The following is a 22130-nucleotide window of genomic DNA, read 5'->3' as shown; positions in this document are numbered from 1 at the left end:
TGGCAAGTGTTGAGTATGTCTTTGATTAAACAAAAGACCTAAGGTAGGCAGTCTGTTCTGAGATTGAAAAAATGCGTATTTCATAGAGACAAATTCAGACTGAGGCTTAGTTCTGGTTAATATTCCTGTTTCTGTTTGCTAAGGGCATATTTTTTTTTAAAGGAACAAGCCAGAGGGCTGAAACAGAGATGCTTCACATGTTCCTTCACTAAAGTGTTCCCACTCACCAGGCTCAGCAGCCAGTGGCCAGCCGGTGCTAGATTCTAGCACTCCATGGGCATGCACAGAGTAGGGCCGGCTGGCATTGTTCTTGAACACCACAGTTAGAATATCACCAACCTCTCCTCTGATAAGTGGACCTAGTATATGCAAAAGAAGAAAAAGTCTCATTAGTAGAATAGTGGAACAGGGACATTAAAGACATTAAAGAAAGGGATATACATAGGAGCTCCCTAGAATTAGGGGTTTGCTCGGAGAAAGGGTCCCAAAACTGAAAGTCGTGACTGACTCCATTTTTAAATTCAGAAGATCTTGAGCTGATACTGTTACCCACAGGATAAAGTTACTTCAACAACAAGATTATGCCTCCAATTATCCCCACTTTTCCCACCCCAACTCTCTTTGTATAATAGCCCAAGTTTCTACATATTCAGGGCTCTGTGGAATCATTGTTGGTAAGGAGTGAGAGTTTGACACAGAGTACAGAATTGCTGGGTTCCCTTCAAGGACCAGTGGGTCCCTTCTGTGTGAAGATAAAAATGATGAAACTCATTGGCTCCTATGAAAGTGAAGAAACTACAGCAATAATTGCAAGGGTGTAAGGGTAATACTGGTTCCCTGTACCATTTTTCCTACTCTTCGATGTTCCTAAGTTCCCTTGCTTTTAGCATTGAAAAAAAAATTCATCACCCTTACAGATCCCTAGATATAGAGGCCTGGAAATACCTGGTTTAGGTTGCAGCAGAATTCATGAATTACCCCCATATGATTGCTTATTTTCATGAATGATTTATAGAATATGACCATAGTTCCACTATAAGGAAAACTGATAAGGGGGAATGGAGAGGCCTTCCTGATATGACATAACCTCCCTAGGAGCATCACAGGTTTCTAGACACTAGGAGGGAAGTGGAATTCCCTTACCTAAGATTCCCAAGTGTTCCTCTGATCCAGTCCTTGGCCGTCGGACCCTGAATGTACCATCAGTGTATTCCCTGAATACAGCTTTCTTGTATCTGGAACCCAGGAGTCCATCTTTGTTGCTCAGGAAGATGTGACCATAACTAGAGGAATTCAAAGAGTGGCATCAGCACCTTTCCCTTAACCCCTCATTTTCAAGTATGGGAAAGCTATGTCAGACCCAAACTCATGTCACAGGTATAAGAAGGTGAGGCCTATTCCTTCTAATGTCAGATTATGCACTTTGGCTGCATATCGGCAGTTAAAGATGGCATATTTCAATATTTATTTATATTTCCTTGTTTGCCATCATCCAGTTAGGAATTTATAGTAAAATTAATCTGGTAAGAATCAGAAGCCGTGAACTCTAGTTCCAGCCTTAATGATGTCTTAGATGGAATTAGTCTGACAAAGGACAAGGTACAGGTAGTAGGAGAATACTAACTGCTTCTGTTGCTGGTGGATAAGGGGTAGGGAGAGGTAGGAAGAAAATGAAATCTTACAGATTTCTCATTATGGGATGTTTTCCTGTTTACAAAGAGCTTTATTATTCATTTTATCATTTGATCGTCCCAATAGGCTGATGAGGTATGTATGTCCTAGAGGAGGAATCCAGTGATCTAGAGGTGATAGGGCTTATCTTCATTGATACTATCAGCCAGAAAGGGATCCAGGGCTTGGATTAAAGGCTGGTCAAGTTCTTTCAACTATACCACATCACTTTAAAGATGAGTAAACCAGAGTCCAGAAAAGGGAATTAATTTTTTCTAGGTTGCAGAACAAGTTAGCAAGAAGGCTTCAACCTTCAAAAACCAACATAAAGATTGGTAAAGGGTAGTGAGAACACCAAAAATAAACTATAGTGGAAATTGCTAAACTGTACCTAAATTCCCATTCTCCCCTCCTTCCTTTTTAGTAATAGAATCACCTAGGTTTTAGCTGAGCACATGGCTGCCTAACCAGAGATTACACTTCCTGGACTTTCTTGCAGCTAGGTATGGCCATATGAATAAGTTCAGGATAATGGGGATTCAGAGAAAGTAATGTATTACAACTTCAGGCCTCACAGACAATGCTGCTTGGCATGGATTTAGTTCCCATTTCTTGATAGCTGGGAATGACTACAACTGGAAGAGATGTCTTAGTTCCACAGATGAAAGCAAGTGTTATGGATGACTAGTTCACCTATTGGCCCTGAACTGCTCATATTTGTACTTAAGCAAGAAATAAAATTCTAACATATTTAAGCCACTCTATTTTGGGCTTTTTCTTCTATACAGCTTAGCCTCTATCTTAAAGACATTTTGTCAAGGGACATCTGAGCTTGGGGACATTCAGTCCCTTGAGTAAATTCCCAATAAAATTTAAGTCCCAATATCAGTGCTTCTGGCTAACCAGAGGAAAGGATGCCAAGACTGAGAGCATGAGGATGTGGACAAGGTCTTTACTTCAGCTCTACAGTATAACAACATAGACCAAGCACTGAGTACCAGCTTACCTGTGTTCTAGTCCTTCCTCTAGATTTGTTGGTATCTTATTAGTTGACTTTAGATAAGTGCCTCCTCAGCTCAGAATTTCAGTGTCTTCCTCCATTTCAGTAAAATGGTCCAGAGTCTTTGAAAGTGTGATCGCTTCTTTTCTGAAGCCTTACCTGTCCTTCTCAGACTGATTGTGCCATTCTAGTTCCCAGCTCCTGTCAGGGCAATAGTCCCACTCCATCTCTTCTGCCATGATGTAGTAGATCCTTGCAGCTTGGTAACGTTGACGAGGGTTGGCTTGGCGGCCAGGACACTGGGAGACATTATAGATTGCCCTCATCCCTGCTTCTCTATGGCTGCCTGCCTGGCAGTAAATTTCAAATGTCCCTGAGGTAGGAACAGAGAGCAAAACCTGAATCAAAATACCCCTGTATAGTGCCTGAGGGAGTTCCTACTTCTCTCTAGGCATATTGCAGAGAGTGGGTAGCTTTAGATAAGGTTTTTCTATGCATTAGATAAAAGATTATTACAAGTTTATTGAGAGCAATGAGCACAGAGGTTAAGAGCTCTGGTGCCAAAGCTACATTGTCTGGGTTTAAAACTAAACCTGCCACTAGGATGACCAGCTCCCCCCTGTTTACCAAGGGCTTCTCTAGTTTTAGCACTGAAAGTCCCACATCCCTGGAAACTCCTCAGTTCTGAGCAAACCAGGATGGTCAGTCACCCTATCTGACACTTATTATCTATAAAACCTTCAGGAAAATTTTAAGCCTCTGTATGTTTCAGTTTCATCATGGTAAAGTGGGGGGCATTTTACTTAATAGGATTGTTTTAGAATTAAATACAATAATATGTAGATATTGCTTGGCACATTATAGAGTAAATGTTCAATAAGTGAAACTATAAGTAAGTAAATAAAGCTGTAATTATTATTTGAAGGAAGGAATTGACCAATTTTCTCCCTTCTTACCAAGTCTCAAAGAAATAAATATGGGCTTAAATACATATATATATATATATATATATATATATATATATATATATATATATATATGAATTTCTTGATCACAAGAATTCTTACATCAGAGAGCTTTGGAATGGCTTTCCCTAGGTTTTTTACAATGAAATGTTTGGATATCAGTCTTAAATGTCTGAGTTGTAGAGCTGCCTGGATCTAATCTCAAGATCCAAGTTTCTATGTCAAGGACACATAGGCTCATAGAATATTGATCAGGAGAAACTAACTTTTTAACATTTTCCCCAGTATTCCTTCCTTTACTGCTGACTGCCTATACCACCACTACAAATTCCTCCTGGCTTTTAAAGGCTTCTATGAGCTAGCTCCAAACTATTGATACAATCCCACTTACCACTCTGTCCCAAACTCAACCAGTGCTTTAACTAAATCTGTCCCTGATGGCCCCTCTCACATATCTCATTCTTATCTTGGAATTTTCACTCATGTTATTTTTACTTTTCTGGAATAGACCTGCCCATCCCCTTCCCCATAAATATCTATAAGAGTTCACTCATTCTCCAAGACCCAATTCATGCTTCATCTCTTCTAGAAAGTCCTCGCTGACTACTCCGGCCCACATTGGACTCTACGTTCTTGGCCTCTCTACTCTTAAAACACTTTACATCTAAATCACATGGTTAAGGACTAAGTGTTCCTCTCTTTAAAAAAACAGTCCTTTCCACTAGTTTATAGACTTCTTGAAAAAAATCTAATATTTTCTTTCCATATCTACTTTCTGACTTTTCTATTTCCCTTATCCCCCAAATCTATTCCATCAGTAAATCCTATCATCTCTTCCCTCACAGTCATCCTTCTGTTTCCACTCTCACTTCCTTAGTCAAAGCCACTATCATCTTTCACCTGGAAAACTTCAATGGTCTCACAACTGTCTTCTCTGTTTCTCCCTCCCACCTCAAACATTCTCCAAACAAGATACAGGGTCCTCTTTAACAAATATGATCCAGAGCACATTGCTCCCTTGTTTAAATGCTCCATTCATACTCAGAATACAATTCAAGTTCCTGACTGTGGTCTATAAGGCCCTATATAATATGACTCTTGCCAACCTCTATGATTTCATACGATGTCAGGCTTCTCCTTGCTCACTACACGCCAACCATACTGGCCTTCTTTCTGACCCTTGAACAAACCATGTTTATTCCCACCTTGAGACATTTACACTTGCTTGTCCCTCTGCTCGGAACATACTGCTCAGAGATCTTCATATAGCTCCTTCCTCCCCATTACTTAGATCTTAAATGTCGCATTCTCAGAGCGGTCTTCCCCATATACCTTCTCTAAAGCTCCAGTCAGTTTAGCACACCATTGTATTTTATTTCCTTCATGACATGTATCATGATCTGAAATTATCTTATTATTTTATGTGTGTGTTTTTGTGTGTTTGTTGTAGATCTCCCCTGGGAGTAAGTATCATGTCTATCTTTTCACCTCTCTACCCCAGTCTTAGCACATGGGAGGTGTGCAATAAATATGTGTTGAGTGAATGAATTTCTGTACAAATGAATGACTGTATACACTGTCTAAACGTCATAGCTTAGGGGTTGGTATGGAGAAGAAAGCCTGATGATCACTGGAGGGAATGGGAAAAATAGAAGTCTTTTTGGGAGAATCATGTGACCTGGGACTATCACATCATCTCATATGGACATTGTTGTCCAAGGTGATTCTTTTTTTTTTTTTAATTTATTTATTAATTTGGCTTCACTGGGTCTTAGTTGTAGCACATGGGATCTTTAGTTGCACCATGTGGGTTCTAGTTCCCTGACCAGGGATTGAACCCGGGCCCCCTGCAATGGGAGTGTGGAGTCTTAGTCACTGGACCACCAGGGAAGTCCCCAAATTGCTTCTTTTTCAACGCTCTTCTGCCCTTGGCATCTGACTCTCCTCCTAACTCTGTGACCAATCTTTTTTTCTGTCTCCTTAACCTGGTTTATCTTCTCCCTTCTACACTTAAATGTTGATTTTTGCTTTAAGTTTTATTTCCTATAACTTTACATGCTAAAGGACTTCGACTATGAAAATACTCAAATCTCTCTCTCTAGCCTGGACTTTTCCTCCAATGTTTATATGTCTACCCACAGCTATCTACGGTAAAGTCCACACCACTTGGACTTCACAAGAAATTTAAAATTCACCATGCCCCCAAATGAGTGCTTCTACCCAAACCTTACTATCCTTTCCTTGCTTCTGTGTTTGCTCATTTGGTTAATGACACCACCATCCATCTAGTGCACAAGCCAAACGAAAACCTCAGACATCCTTTCTTCCTGCTCAGTCCCTCAGCAAAGTCCTGTCATTTCTCTCTCAAATATCCCTTAACTCTGCCACTTCTGTCCATCCCTATTGCTCCCACCCACTGTCAGGCTCTCATCACCTCTTTCAAGGGCCCCCTGCTCTACCTCCTCTTAAACCTTTTTTCTTGGTGTTCCTCAACAAGGCTGGAACTAGCAGTTTGTGTGGGATTATTCTTCATTGTTTAAGACTGTCTTACATATTGCAGAAAGCTTGAGAATCTCTGACTACCACTCTCTAAATGACAGTATCACACCCCCATATCCCCAGTCATTTGACAACTAAAAGTATCTCCACACATTTCCAAACACCTTTTAGCATACCCCCTTAGTTGAGAACCATTGAATAAAATCAATCTATGCAACCTTCTCTAAGCAGATGCTGCTTTCAAGTCACTGCCCATGTGGTTCCTACTGCCTATAATACCCTCTTCACCATCCATCCCCTTTCTTTGCCTGGTAACAGTTAACTCTTCTTTAAACGCTCAGTTTGAATGTCTGCTTTTCTAGGAAAGATTCACTCCACAAGTCAGGCAGAACTTGTTATAGCTTCCCATGTGTTACTATAGCCCTTGGCTGATAGCATTATCATAACACAGTGAATATTGTTTACATACCTTTCTCCTTTTCACACTAACTGTGAACTGCCTCATTCATCCTCACATCCCTAGCATCTAGACCAAAAAGTGGAAGAAAACAGATATTTACTATGTCTGGGGAAAATCTAATTGTAAAAGAAAGGTAAAATAAAAAGTGAGGAAGAAAAAAGGAGAAACATGAAGACAAGAAGAGTGAAAAGATACAGATTAAAGGAAAAGGAAAAAGAAGAAAAGAAACAAGAAGAAGGGAAAAGGAAAAGAAATAAAGATAAAAGAAAAAGGAGAAAAGAAGATTAAAAACAAAAATAAAAAAGAGAAACAAAAAAGGTAGGAAAAATCAAAGGAAGAAAAAAAAGAAGTGAAAAAAAGAGAAGGGAAGGAAAGAAGAAAGAAGGAAAGGAAGAAAGAAGAGAGATAAAAAGAATGCAAGGAGAAAATGAAAAGAAGGGAAGATAAAAGGTAAGATAGGAGACAAATAGATGAAAAAAGGGAAGAATGAAGGAAAGAAGAGGGAAAAGAGACGAGAGATAGAAAAAGGAGAGAAGCAAAACAAAAAGAAAGGATGATAGAGGAAGAGGAAAAAATAGGAGAAGGGAGAAAAAGTAATGGGGAAAGAAAAGAGTGTGGGAAAGGGGGAAAAATAAATGAATAAAGAATGAGCTCCAATGGTGAAAGAGAGAAAAGAAACTCTGACGGACCAGAGCAGTAATAAATGTTCTCTTTGCTGCTGAGAAATCTACATGAAGTTGGTGGAAAATAGCACATTACAAGCTCTAACCTCTTTTTATGCCACTTTCCCTGGCTATCAAAGCTCTAGTATCAGTGGTTCTTTTGGAAAAGCTGAGGTGTATTATTCGGGACATTTTTAAGTGCAAAATCATCATTTATATTAAATGTAATTAATATTTGAAATTAAAATATTATTAGAATTTAAAGCAAAGCAAAAACAGGATTAAAAAAAGTCACCAATAAACCCACAACACTCACACTTCTAGCATTTTGCTGCATTTTTTCTGGGAATTTATTCTTCTGTTTTGTTAAACATAATGGTAAGCATCCAGCAAACAACAAGTTGAATCTCCATGGTGATGTTTTAAGTCATCTGCAAAGCTGCTTAATTGCATATTTATATTTACCAATCTTCATTGCTACCCCTTTTTCTAGAATTCCAAAGCCAGATTCTGGTTCTAGCTTTTCCATTAATTTGGTAATTTTGTCCTGTCTTTGGGGAGCTACTCACAATGGTCTCTCTCAGTCTTAATCAGAGACTAAAATCTCAAGGTAGAATGAAGGAGACTTCAGATTAAAGAGATTACCTAGGAGTAAGAATCAACAGGGGTTGATAGAGAAGGGGCAAAAGGGAAAAAAAACATAGAGCCGACATTCCTAACCTGAGAAAATCATTTTCCCCCCTCCAGATGTCTGTCTCTTCCACCCATTAGCAAAATAAGTGAAAGATGATCTCGAAGGGGCTGTACCAGTTTCAACATTCTATGACTCGAGGATTGTTCAGAAAGAGGAGAGTTTGAAAGGACTGGAAAATGCAAAGGTAAAAAGAGTTTGGGCTTTTTCTAATAAGAAAACTCAGGAATCTTGACCAAGATTAACCTTTTAAGCCTTTACCATTATAAACCCATTCACTGCCTCTCCTCCCATGTTTTTAAGCCATCTACAGTCACTCTCCTTGGGCCTTAGTGTGGCACAAAAATAATTTCACTCATCCAGAGTAAGAATGAGCCCCACAGAGGCATATAGACCTGGCTGGGGAGCCTGGCTAATTTCATAGGAAGGATATTAATACTAGGGTTTGACTTTGGGACCAAGGCTAGAGAGATGGGTCTTTCTTTTCCAGAAGTTCCCCACCCTAGCACTCACTACAAGCACTTAATTCTATTGTCCCTTTTTCAGCCCCATTAATGGTTATTTCTAATTTGCAAACAACAACTCTTCTTGACCAAGAGAGTATCCTAGGTAGATGAGGAGAAATGAGGACCCAAGTGGCCTGTTTTATGCCAAGTTTTTGTCAAACCCAGTGCCAGGCTGAAATTATTAATTTGTCAAGGAAACTTGATTTGTTTAAGGATTTTTTTTCTCAAATATGAATGGAATTTACAGAACTAAAATAAAACTTTAGTGGGAACTGCATTTAACTGAGAGATTTTTCTTACAAACACTATTGCCACCTACTGCCTGGAAAAAAGAATACACCCTAGGCTCTTCAAAGAGAAATTACTATATTTCTGTTTTAGTATAGATCAATGGAACGGGATAGAAAGCCCAGAGATAAACCCACGCACATATGGTCACCTTATCTTTGATAAAGGAGGCAAGCATATACAATGGAGAAAAGACAGCCTCTTCAATAAGTGGTGCTGAGAAAACTGGACAGCTACATGTAAAAGACTGAAATTAGAACACTTCCTAACACCATACACAAAAATAAACTCAAAATAGATTAAATACCTAAATGTAAGGCCAGACACTATAAAACTCTTAGAAGAAAACAGGCAGAACACTCTATGACATAAATCACAGCACGATCCTTTTTGACCCACCTCCTAGAGAAATGGAAATAAAAACAAAACAAAAATTAAAAAATGGGACCTAATGAAACTCAAAAGCTTTTGCACAGCAAAGGAAACCATAAACAAGATGAAAAGACAACCCTCAGAATGGGAGAAAATATTTGCAAACGAAGCAACTGACAAGGATTAATCTCCAAAATATACAAGCAGCTCATGCAGCTCAATAGCAAAAGAACAACAACCCAATCCAAAAATGGGCAGAAGACCTAAATAGACATTTCTCCAAAGATATACATATTGCCAAGAAACACATGAAAGGATGCTCAACATCACTAATTATTAGAGAAATACAAATCAAAACTACAATGAGGTATCACCTCACACTGGTCAGAATGGCCATCATCAAAAATCTACAAACAATAAATGCTGGAGAGGGTGTGGAGTAAAGGGAACACTCTTGCACTGTTGGTGGGAATGTAAATTGATACTACCACTATGGAGAACAGTATGGAGGTTCCTTAAAAAACTAAAAATAGAACTACCATATGACCCAGCAATCCCACTACTGGGTATATACCCTGTGAAAACCGTAATTGAAAAATAATCGTGTACCACAATGTTCACTGCAGCACTATTTACAATAGCCAGAACATGGAAGCAACCTAAGTGTCCATCGACAGATGAATGGATAAAGAAGATGTGGCACATATATACAATGGAATATTACTCAGCCATAAAATGAAACGAAATTGGGTTATTTGTAGTGAGGTGGATGGACCTAGATTTTGTCATACAGAGTGAAGTAAGTCAGAAAGAGAAAAAAAATACCACATGCTAACGCATATATATGGAATCTAAAAAAAAAAAAGTTTCTGATGAACCTAGGGACAGGACAAGAATAAAGACGTAGACGTAGAGAATCGACTTGAGGACATGGGGAGGGGGAAGGGTAAGCTGGGACGAAGTGAGAGAGTAGCACTGACATATCTACACTACCGAATGTAAAATAGATAGCTAGTGGGAAGCAGCTGCATAGCACAGGGAGATCAGCTCGGTGTTTTGTGACCATGTAGAGGCGTGGGAGAGAGGCTCAAGAGGGAGGGGTTTTGGGGATATATGTATACATATAGCTGACACACTTTGTTATACAGAAGAAACTAACAGAATATTGTAAAGCAATTATACTCCAATAAAGATGCTAAAAACATAATCAAAAAATACAACAAAAAGAGAAATTACTGCTACATTATGAAATAGCGACACAGATGGAATCTGAAGAAACATTCTAGTCAAATTTCATCATGAAAGAAGGATGGGGAGGGAAAGGGAGGAGGAGAGGGAAGGAAGGAGGGACAGTGGAAGAAAGAGAAGAAAGGAAGAGAGGGAGAGAGGGGGAAGAATGAACAAAAAAAAAAGAAAGAAGGAAGAAATCTAGCCACCGAGAGGGGAATTAATTAGACAAAAATTGGACAGCAAGTTAATGAAAGAGCCTGGACTAGAAGTTCCTGTGTTCTGACTCCTAGGCTGCAACTGTTACAGCATACTTCGCCCCCCACTCCCATCAGAAGTTTGCAAAAATCCTCACAGAATAACAGAGTTGGAAGCACTTATAGGTACATCTCATGGACCTCTTTTCCAATGCAAGGGTTAAATCTATAGAATCTCTACATGGCCAAGGGGCTATGTAACCAAGTCTACCCTCTGCTTATACAAGAATTGCCCTGATGCTGGGCAGCATCCCTACATCTCTCCTGTTGTTTCAGAAAAGAGCTTCCTCAGCTCTTTATTCTGCCTGCAACTGAGAAGAGAATCCAAATAACCAAAACATGGAGTACACATTGAGGAAGGAGGAGACACAACTGTTTTGAAACCTTCCCAAGTACCCTCAACATGACTTTTCTTTTCTCTTCACCAGCCCCCCACCTCACCCAGCCCAATGCCCAATAAAGTTTCTCAGCCTAGGGCCTGCTGCTAAAGCACTTACCAGGGTTGTCAGGCTGCATGATGGCCATAACAAAGGTGTGAGGAAAGAGCATGGCTGCACTCTTTCTCATGCCCTGAAGCTGCACAGTGTTGCCCTGGAACGTGACCCCATGCACATCAGTCTCTGTGCCCAGGCCAACCAGGTGCCAGGCCACTGTGTCACCCTTGCACATGTCCAGCCTGGGCAGGTTAGAGAACAGAAACCCGTTAATGGCTGGAAAACAAAAACACAAGACAGGATGGGGAGATGAGACCAGACTACTTGGGCACCAGCCAGCAGCAGGGCATCAGCTCTGTACTAAGTTTTCCCACAACTTGAAATTTCTGAGTCATTCTCAACTCCTCTGCCTTCTTCCCTAAGCCACTTTAGTTCTACTTATGAAGATCTGCCTCTTTGGGACGAGGGCCTTACTGTCCTTTCCGGCTTTACCTGCTGCCTCTCCTCCACCATACTTCACATCCTGGCAAAACTGAACTACTCTGCACTCCCACAACTCTTACACACACACACACACACACACACACACACACACACAAGTATTAATCTTTCCTATTCCCACTTTCTTGAAACTCCACTCCCTTGGCTTCTGTAGCACCATATGTCCCTGGTTCTCTTATAACTTTTCTGAATGTTCCTCCTCCATCTTGTACTCATTCTTCATGCTTCTGTAAAGTGTTGGAGTTCCCCAAGGTTCCTTCCTCAGCTTTCAATCTGTTTCCTCCTTTTCATCTTCACTCCCACTGCCTTATTTCTGGCTCTCATCATCTCTGGCCTGAACTTCCACACAAAAGCCTCCTCCCTGGTACTCCTACCTATAACCTATCCTCCCACTCTCTTTCACACAAGATACACACCATTATCCTGTGAACTCTATTTGCCTCTGTATCCCCAAGGCCTTAAACATGGTAGGCACTTAGAAAATACTTGTTGATTTTACACATGCTGTTCCCTTTGCCTGTAATAAACTTTCCCTCTGGTTTCCCTCTACAGCAAATTACTACATATCCATCATGCACTAGCTCAAATATCATCTACCCTGTAAAGCAGAGTTTTTACACTCTTTCTGGCTTCCTTGAAACTTTTCTCCCCACAAAATTCTGAAATGTCACTTACCACAGAGTCCAGTGATTTACTTACAAATTTATCTCCCACACTAGATTGACCTAGCATGAAACACACCATTTTTTCCAAGCACCTCGCATGTTACCTAGTACTTATCAGTTGCCAAATAAGTTCAGACTGGAATAAACTTGGTTTGTAGACTGTATTACTTTTTCCAACTGATGTAACTGACTGGTAATGAGAACCAAGAGATAGAGCCAAAAGACAACACACTCGTTCTTGACCCTCTCCCACCCTGCATACTCCCCTCAAAAATACAGGGAGGCCTGCTTGAAGCTGATCCCTTTTCAATGTTCCTACAACCACTGGAACCAGCTTTAATGAGTAACTTTATTTGGTAATCCCCTGGGATGCTGATGGAAACATCGCTAACTGCTTGATTCTGCTTCCCCTACCTATAATGTTTGATTGCAAAGTTATTCAGACTTCAAGGCTCAGTCAAGCACTTCCTTCTTCCAGGAATCCTTTAACTGGATTGTTTCTCATTAATGTTCTCCTTTTCTGAACGCTATGTCATTTAAAAGCTGTTCCACACAATTTAGCACTTAATTATAGTCTGTCTTGGATATTTTATAATTGTTTTATGGGTGTTAGTTTCATTTCATTGCAAAATGCTGAGAGTTCCTTACAAACTTGGACCATGACTCCCCATTAATTCACTCACCCACCCACCTATTCATTAATTTAGTAGTTCACTAGTTCAATAACTACTTACTATATATTAGACCATGTAAAGGATACACAGATAAACAACAAACAATACTCACCTTTAAGGAGACTACACTCTAGCAGAAGTCAAAAGGCACATAACAAATAACTACAATATTTTGGAGTGTATGGAGCTTGCTATTGAAAGAATCTGATAAAAATACAATAGTAGTTAGTAAGAGGGTGTCATCATCCTGGGATTTGGTAATAAGAAATGAGGAGGAGGTAGCTTTTGAGTAGGGCCTTAGAGAATGAGAAGAATTTCCACTGGCTAAGAGCAAAAATGTAAGGAGGGGCATTTCAAGCGGAGGACAAAGCATTACGAAAGCATGAACTCAGAAGAGTACAAGGTATGTCTATATAGAGAAAATATCCCTGTTTGGCTGGACTATGGGGTTGGCAAGCAAGGATAGTGGGTTATAAGAAAGAAGGAGATAAGACTGGAAAGGTATCATCCCAGCTTACTCTCCTCATTCTCTAGCGGATTCTTTGTGAGCAATCCTCATTTTACAGTATCTTTTTCCAGTGTCTCCCATACTGTGTAACACAGAACAAAGCACAAGAAGGTGTTAAGTACAAGATATGTTGTCTTAGGTTTAATCCCTTGATTTAGCTTGTCTCTTGGGAAGAGCTGACCGATAGGATCAATGTTTTCAGGAATGGATCATGATTAAATCTAGGCTAGATTTTACTTATAATCTCTCAGTTGTAGCTTAGGGTAAAAGCACTCCCCATACCATGCATCCGATTAGAGTCTTGGAAACCCTTGACATCCTCTGAGAGCAGTCGGGAATCCAACATAGCAGCTGCTTGATTGGCATTGCTGTACCAGCTCTTGTTCTCATCCAACACAGCGAAAAGGAGAAAGAATTCTTTATCCACTCCTTTCTGTAGTCCCAGTGGAAGAAAACAGAGGGGGGAATAACCACAGTTTCAGCAGTTGTGGACTGTGCAGCTCCAGAACCCAATGATCCCTGATTATTTTCCATTTCCTTTTCCAAACACAGATCCAAGCCCATATCTCCTGCCTAGAGCTGCAGTTGTTGCTGTAAAGTTTTTCCTCAGGTAACTTCAATTTGCAGTTGGGTGAAGGGGGTTAGAATAAAGTGATAAGACTGGAGGGGAGGGATGTATGAAAGAGGGCAGGGAAGAGGCACAAGATTATGATGAAGAGGTACAGAGTGTGATAGAAGAGTGCCTGGCATCAATTAAGAGGAGGAGTGGGGAAAGACGGCTGGGAGATCGGGGAGGGGGTGGTGGAGGATTCTATGGGGAGGGAGAAGCTAGAAAATAAAAGAAAAAATAATTATACTAATTACTAACTTACTATTATTTTATTATTAATTTTAGTAATATTATTATTATTACTGTAACATTTACTGAGTGTTTACTAGGTATCAGACACTGTGCCAAGCACTTTATATGGATTATTTTAATTAGTGTTCACAGAAACCCAAGATACCTTCTTCCATTGTTAACCCTTTACTGTAGATGAGGAAACTGAGGCAAAGAGAGGTTAAGTAATTTGCTCAAGGTTAAACAGCTAAGATTTATGGGCTGGATATGAAAGAAGGCAAGAAAATAGTAGGGCAGAGTTAGGAATTAGGAGCAAGGTTTAAGGGCCACTGAGGTTAAAACAATGAGGAGATGTTAGAAGAATATAAAATAGAAAGGAATAGAGACTAAGGAAGATATGTGTTTGTGAACAAAAGAATAGCATGCAAGATAGCATGAAGTCACCAACAATTAATTTCTGATTCAATAACTTGTTTTTTTTTTATTCCTTCACTTCTAGAACCCAGTTCCATGCTTAACTCCTATTCAGCAACCCAACCTCATCCTCTTCCCAGCAAGCTTTCCAGCCAGAAACCATGGCAATACCTGCTTGCCATCTGCACCCAAGGCACCAGCCTTGCACACAAGCAGGGGGCCCACCAGACCAGAATTTGTATCTCTTATGGGATCAGCAGCAGAGAAGTACATCCAGGTGAGACAGGCAGGATCCTGAGCAGTGGGGCCAGCATGGGGAGGGACTGTCCAGCGGTATGTTACTTTCTCAAAGGGCTTAGCCACCAAGCCAGGGTGGGATGAGCCTATAGGAAAAGACATAGAATTCATTACTCACATTGGCTAGAGTGAGTATCATCATCTGCAAACAGTGGAGTAAAGATCATAATCTACAAAGGCATTTTGGAGTATCAGTAGGAGAAGCAGCAACATAGAATATAGACTATTAAAAAAGATTCTGAGTAGGAGTCAAGAGATTAGAGTTTGGTTTCTGGTTCTGCCACTACTTGTGATATGAACTGGGGAAATTTAAACTTCCCTAGGTTTCAGTTTTCCAAACTCATAGGTCCCAAGGATTGAAAGGACTTTTAAAACGTATTTGGAATATCCCTCACTTAAAAACATACATTCATCTCCTCTTGTAGTCCTACCTCTGTTTAAAAATATCCAGAGATAGAAGATTCACTACCTACCATCATAGCCTGTTTCATCTTTGAATGGTTCTAATTGTTGAACATATTTTCCTCTCTATGTGTATGCATGTTTGTGTGGATGTGTATATGTTATGTAGGTACGTGTGTGCGTGTGTGTGTATATATGATACTAAGGCTGTAATTCCTTAAATAGACACAAGTCATGGTCAGACAATGCACAGAAATTTTATTTTATATGTTCAAACCTATTAGTAATCAAATTAGTACAAGTGAAAACATAACTTTTTTGCCTGTCAAATTAACAAAATTTTACAAATTATAATAATCAGTTCTGGTGATAAGTGGTTCAAATGGCACTTACTCCTCTCACTCACCTATAAAAAGGGTAGGTGTAAATGAAAATAACCATTTTAGAAAAAATGTTGACAGATGTATCAAAAGCCTTAAAAAGTTTATGTCCACAAAAAAAGTAAGATACAAAATAAATACTGAAAAGAATGTTCAACCTAATGCAAATAGAAGTAACAGTGAGTTTTGTTGTTGTTTGCTTACAAGACTGACATTTTGACAATGATTAAAATGGCTGCCCTCTGCTGGTGAAGTTGTAAGAAAATGTGTCCTCCCTCTTGGTAACTGTTGATGTAACTCCAAATTGATGTGACTGAAAATTTTTCCAGAGAGCAATTTGGACATAGGTACCAGAAATTTTCATGTGTGTGCCCTCTGACATAATTCCATGTCTTAAATATATTCTGATGAAATAATCATAAAAGTATGCAAAGAAGCATACATAAGGATATTTGTAGTATAATTTATCATATGGTGGTATAATTTAGGATGGTTTTAACTTATTTTTTCTTATTCATTCATTGTTCCTAATTCTTTAAATTTTCAAACATACAAAAAACCTTAAAGGATAGTGTGATAATTACCCTACCACTTGGAGTTGATTGTTAACATTTGGCCACCTTTTTTCTCTTTTTGTATTTTTAAAAATTTATTTATTTACTTATTTGTTTATTTATTTTTTGTTAGTTTCTGCTTTATAACAAAGTGAATCAGTTATACATATACATATGTTCCCATATCTCGAGGGAGATGCAAGAGGGAAGAGAGGAAGAGATATGGGAACATATTTATTTATTTATTTATTTATTTATTTATTTTTACAGTAGGTCCATGTTGGTTATCTATTTTATCTCAGACTTGGCCATCTTTAATTTATCTAAATCTATGTGTATGCTTACTTTTTCTAAATCATTTGGAAGTGAAATGCAAGCAAAATGACATTTTACTTCTAAATACATCAGTAAGCATCTGCTATATTACCATAATAACATTACCACACCTAAGAAAATACTCTAATATCATCTAACATTCAGACAAGGTTTGCACGTTGCCCTTGGTGTTGTCTCTTTAATTATTTTCCCTATGGCATTGATTTCTTGAAGAGACTAGACCAGTTGCATTGTAGAATGTTCTTTTATTCCAGATTTGTCTGTAAGTTTGCCCTTTATGCTTTCAGTATTTTTGGTATTTTTGGCTTGAGATTAGCAGGTGTTAATATTATTCTCAGGGAAAACAAGAAATTAACTACCCAATAATCCCACTTCTAGGATTTTTTTCCTAAGGTAGTAGTCCAAACCAAATGTATATATTCATTCATTGCAACATGATTTACAATATTAAAAAATAATGGAAGCAACCTACATGTCCAAATAATAGAGGATAAGGTAAAATATATGTGTTAGAGTATTATATAGTCATTAAAATGTTTGTAAGATTATAATGACATAGAAAATAGACACAATATAATGGTAAGTGAAAATAGTAAGATACCAAACTATACAAAACATATCATCACAAATCTATAAATATATAAATTTGTATAAACACAGAAAAATGTTAAAAGGTATATAAAATATATTGGCAATTTACCTATGAATGAAGTTTATTTATTTTATAATGTTCCATGTTTATCAAAATTCCATAATACATGTGTTATTTTTGTAATCAGAATATATTTAAATATATTTAAAAGTAGTTGTCTCTTATTGATCCCAGCTCTGTCTCACTAAAATATCATACATTCATTCAACAACATCCATCCATGGCAGTTAATTCTGCCTTCTTTTCTCTCTTTCCTTCCCTTATTTATTTGTCCTCTAGAGGTACCTGTTATTATCTGCAGCCCACATTACTTGAAACCCTGCCTGCTCACCATCATTGTACACAGTTCCCTCGGAGTCTTTCTCATAAAAGACCCCATGAGGCTGTATGCTGAATGGCTGGGAGGCACGGTTGTAGAAGATCACCTGGATGGTGTCACCCACCTCAGCCCGGATCACTGGCCCTGGAAAATGAGAAGGAGAGACAATGGTAATGAAAACAGGATGATCAAGTAGGATGGAAATAGGAGAGGGAAGAAAAGAAAAAAGAAGTGAAAAAGATAGAGAACTTTTTCCTCTGCAATAATAAGAATAATCTTCTTCAAGTATATTACAATTTACAGTTATAAAAAGCACTTTAAAGTCTACCATCTCATTTTGATCTTCAATCACCATTCTAAGGTATACAAGGCAGATGATATCTTCATTTTTCAGATGAGGAAACTGCAGCTCAGAGAGTTGGAATTGATCTGCCCAAATTCAAATGACTGATTAGGAAGAGAACCAGGTCCTGAAGCCAGGGTTTTCTCCTACTCCACTGTCAGGTCCAATCCCATTTCCCCAGTTCCCACAACTGCATTTCCTGGTAGAACTCAATTAAAAATCTGAGCTTGTCTCAATCCTAAACTGAATTGAAACAGATGAAATTATTATAACTTCTAGTCAGGTCCTGGACTAGGTAGTCTAGCCATGACTTCTACACTTACCTTTCTTCCACTACCTACCACATCTAACCTAGCCTGGACCACCTTTGAGATCAACAAGAAATACCAAGACAATACCTTGAGTACTTATGGTGGCTCTAACCCTAGTTCAGGTTTTCTGGCTTAGTTTTTATTCAATTGCTACTCCTAATGCTGCACCTCTGTTCAAAGACTAGGAACCAATACCCCACTTACAATAATGGAAAAAACAACTATACAAAAATAAGCAAAGAAATGAAGACAAACCACACAATAGACCAACTAGATATATACAGAGCACTCTACCCAACAAGAACAGAATACACATTCTTCTCAAGTGCACAGAGGACACGTTCCAAGATAAACCATAAGTTAGGCCACAGATTAATCTCAATAGACTTAAAAATATATCATACAAAGTATTGTCTCCATCCACAATGGGATAAAGTAAGAAAACAATAACAGAAGGAAAACTGGAAAATTCACAAAGTTGTGGAAATTAAGCAACAAACTTTTAAACAACCAGTATACCATAAAAGAAATCATATGGGAAACTACAAAATATGTAGAGGAAAATGAAAATGAAAATGACCACACAACATACCAAAAGATGAGAGGTAGTAAAAGCAGTGCTAAGGGGGAAACTTATACCTATAAACACATTTAAAAAACAAGAAACTTCACAAACCAACAACCCAACTTTACAACTTAAGGAACTAGGAAAATAAAAGCTAACAAAACCCAAAGCTAGCACAAGAAAGGAAATTATAAAGATTAGAGCAGAAATAAATAAAATAGAGAATAGAAAAACAATTTTAAAAATCAATGAAAATGAATATCGAGAACCTTCAAGATGGTGGAGGAGTAAGACGTGGAGATCACCTTCCTTCCCACAAAACATCAAAAATACATCTACATGTGGAACAACTCCTACAGAACACCTACTGAATGCTGGCAGAAGATCTCAGACTTCCCAAAAGGCAAGAAACTCCCCATGTGCCTGGGTAGGGCAAAAGAGAAAAGGGGAAAAAAAGACAAAAGAATAGGGATGGAACCTGCACCTCTGGGAGGGAGCTGTGAAGGAGGAAAAACTTCCACACACTAGGAAGCCCCTTCACTGGCAGAGACGGCGGGTGGACAGTGGGGAAGATTTGGAGCCATGGAGGAGAGCACAGCAACAGGGGCACAGAGGGCAAAGCAGAGAAATTCCCACACAAGGATCAGTGCTGACCAGCACTCACCAGCCAGAGAGGTTTTTCTGCTCACCCACTGGAGCAGGAGGGGGCTGGGAGCTGAGGCTCAGGCTTCAGAGATCAGATCCCAGGGAGAGGACTGGGGTTGGCTGCATGAACACAGCCTGAAGGAGGCTAGTGCACCACAGCTAGCCAGAAGGGAGTTGGGAAGAAGTCTGGAACTGCCTAAAAGGCAAGAGACAATTGATTCGGGGTGTGCGAGGAGAGGAGATTCAGAGCACCGCCTAGATGAGCTCCAGAGATGGGCGTGAGCTGTGGCTATCAGCACAGACAGCAGAGGCGGGCATGAAACGCTAAAGTTGCTGTTGCAGCCATCAAGAAGCCTGTGTGCAAGCACAGGTCACTATCCACACACACACACCTCCCCCCCCAGGAGCCTGTGCAGCTCACCACTACCAGGGTCCCAAGATCCAGGGACAACTTCCCTGGGAGAACAAACGGTGTGCCTCAGGCTGTTGCAACGTCACGCCGACCTCTGCTGCCTTAGGCTCGCCCTGCATTCCGGACCCCTCCCTCCCCCTGGCCTGAGTGAGCCAGAGCCCCCTAATCAGCCAATCCTTTAACCCCATTCTGTCTGGGTGGGGAACAGACGGCCACAGGAGACCTACATACAGAGGCGAGGCCAAAATGAAAGTTGAACCACAGGAGCTGTGCGAACAAAGAAGAGAAAGGGAAATCTCTCCCAGCAGCCTCATGAGCAGCAGATTAAACCTCCACAATCACCTTAATGTACCCTGCATCTGCGGAATACCTGAATAGACAATGAATCATGCCAAAATTGAGGTGGTGGACTTTGGGAGCAACTGTAGACTTGGGGTTTGTTTTCTGCATCTAATTTGTTTCTGGTTTTATGTTTATTTTAGTTTAGTATTTAGAGCTTATTATCATTGGTAGATTTGTTTATTGATTTGGTTGCTCTCTTCCTTTTTTTTAATATATATATTTTTTCCTTTTTCTTTTTTTGTGAGTGTGTATGTGTATGCTTCTTTGTGTGTGTTTGTCTGTATAGATTTGCTTTTACCATTTGTCCTAGGGTTCTTCTGTCTGTCCGTTTTTTGTTTTTGTTTTTGTTTTTGTATAGTTTTTAGTGGTTGTTATCACTGGTGGATTAGTTTTTGGGTTTGGTTGCTCTCTTCTTTCCTTCTTTTTAAAATTATTTTTTACTTTTTATTTTTAATATTTTTTTTCTTTTAAAAATTTTATTTTATTTTATTTTTCTTTCTTTTATTTTTTCTCCCTTTTCTTTTGAGCTGACTGGCTGAGAGGCTCTTGGTGCTCCAGAGTGAGCCTCTGAGGTGGAAGAGCCAAGTTCAGGATATGAGTCTACCAGAGACCTCCCAGCCCCACCTAATATCAAAAGGCGAAAGCTCTCACATAGATCTCCACCTCAATGTTAAGACCCAGCTACACTCAAGAAACAGCAAGCTGCGGTACTGGACACCCTAGGCCAAATAATTAACAGGACAGAAACACAACCCCACCCATTAGCAGAGAGGTCACCAAAAATCATAATAAGTTCACAGACACCCAAAAACACACCACTGGACGTGGTCCTGCCCAGCAGAAAGACAAGATCCTGTCTGATCCACCAGAACATAGGCACCAGTGCCCTCCACCAGGAATCCTACACAACCCACTGAAACAACCTTACCCACTGAAGGCAGACACCAAAAACAATGGGAACTACGAACCTGCAGCTGGTGAAATGGAGACCCCAAACACAGTAAGTTAAGCAAAGTGAGAAGACAGAGAAATACACAGCACATGAAAGAGCAAGGTAAAAATCCACCAGACCAAACAAATGAAGAGGAAATAGGCACTGTGCCTGAAAAACAACTCACAGTAATGATAGTAGATGATCCAAAATCTTGGAAATACAATGGAGAAAATACAACAAACGTTTAACAAGGACCTAGAATACTAAAGAGCAAACAAACAATGATGAACAGCACAAAAAATGAAATAAAAAATTCTGTAGAAGGAGTCAATAGCAGAATAACTGAGACAGAAGAATAGATAAGTGAAATGCAAGATAAAATAGTGGAAATAACTACCACAGAGCAGAATAAAGAAAAAAGAACAAAAAGAATTGAATACAGTCTCAGAGACCTCTGGGACAACATTAAACGCATCAACATTCAAATTGTAGGGGTCCCAGAGGAACAAGAGGAAAAGAAAGGCACTGAGAAAATATTTGAAGAATTATAGTTGAAAACTTCCCTAATATGGGAAAGGAAAGAGACAATAAAGTCCAGGAAATACAGAGTCCCATACAGGATAAATCCAAGGAGAAACACGCCAAGACATATTAATCAAACTATCAAAAATTAAATACAAAGAAAAAATATTAAAAGCAGAAAGGGAAAAGCAACAAATAACATATAAGAAAATCCCCATAAGGTTAACAGCTGATCTTTCAGCAGCAACTCTGCAGGCCTGAAGGGAGTGACAGGATATATTTAAAGTGATGAAAGGGAAAAACCTACAACCAAGATTACTCTACCCAGCAAGGATCTCATTCAGGTTTGATGAAGAAATTAAAAGCTTTACAGACAATCAAAAGTTAAGAGAATTCAGCACAACCAACCAGCTTTACAACAAATGCTAAAGGAATTTCTCTAGGCAAGAAACACAGGAAAAGGAAAAGACTTACAGAAACA

The 22130-nt window shown here is 39.2% G+C and overlaps 1 protein-coding gene across 7 annotated transcripts in view; it reads right to left on the bottom strand.

The window, feature by feature from the left end:
- Positions 1 to 22130, bottom strand: part of HEPH (hephaestin) — an 80502-nt gene that overhangs the window by 33351 nt on the left and 25021 nt on the right. For 6 of the 7 annotated variants that reach the window (XM_082444915.1, XM_082444917.1, XM_082444918.1 and 3 more), the window contains 7 exons: positions 17588 to 17719; positions 14807 to 15018; positions 13663 to 13813; positions 11096 to 11308; positions 2831 to 3044; positions 1144 to 1283; positions 228 to 359 (listed from right to left, as the gene is read on the bottom strand). In XM_082444915.1, coding sequence (XP_082301041.1) covers positions 228 to 359; positions 1144 to 1283; positions 2831 to 3044; positions 11096 to 11308; positions 13663 to 13813; positions 14807 to 15018; positions 17588 to 17719 — 1194 coding nt within the window. The remainder of the gene's footprint in view (positions 1 to 227; positions 360 to 1143; positions 1284 to 2830; positions 3045 to 11095; positions 11309 to 13662; positions 13814 to 14806; positions 15019 to 17587; positions 17720 to 22130) is intronic. The other variant, XM_082444920.1, reaches the window with a different exon arrangement.

This window comes from Balaenoptera physalus, assembly GCF_965194825.1.
Source record: "Balaenoptera physalus genome assembly, chromosome: X".
NCBI lineage: Eukaryota > Metazoa > Chordata > Mammalia > Artiodactyla > Balaenopteridae > Balaenoptera > Balaenoptera physalus.
The sequence above is the reverse complement of the archived record's forward strand: the minus strand, read 5'-3'. Positions and strand labels throughout refer to the sequence as shown.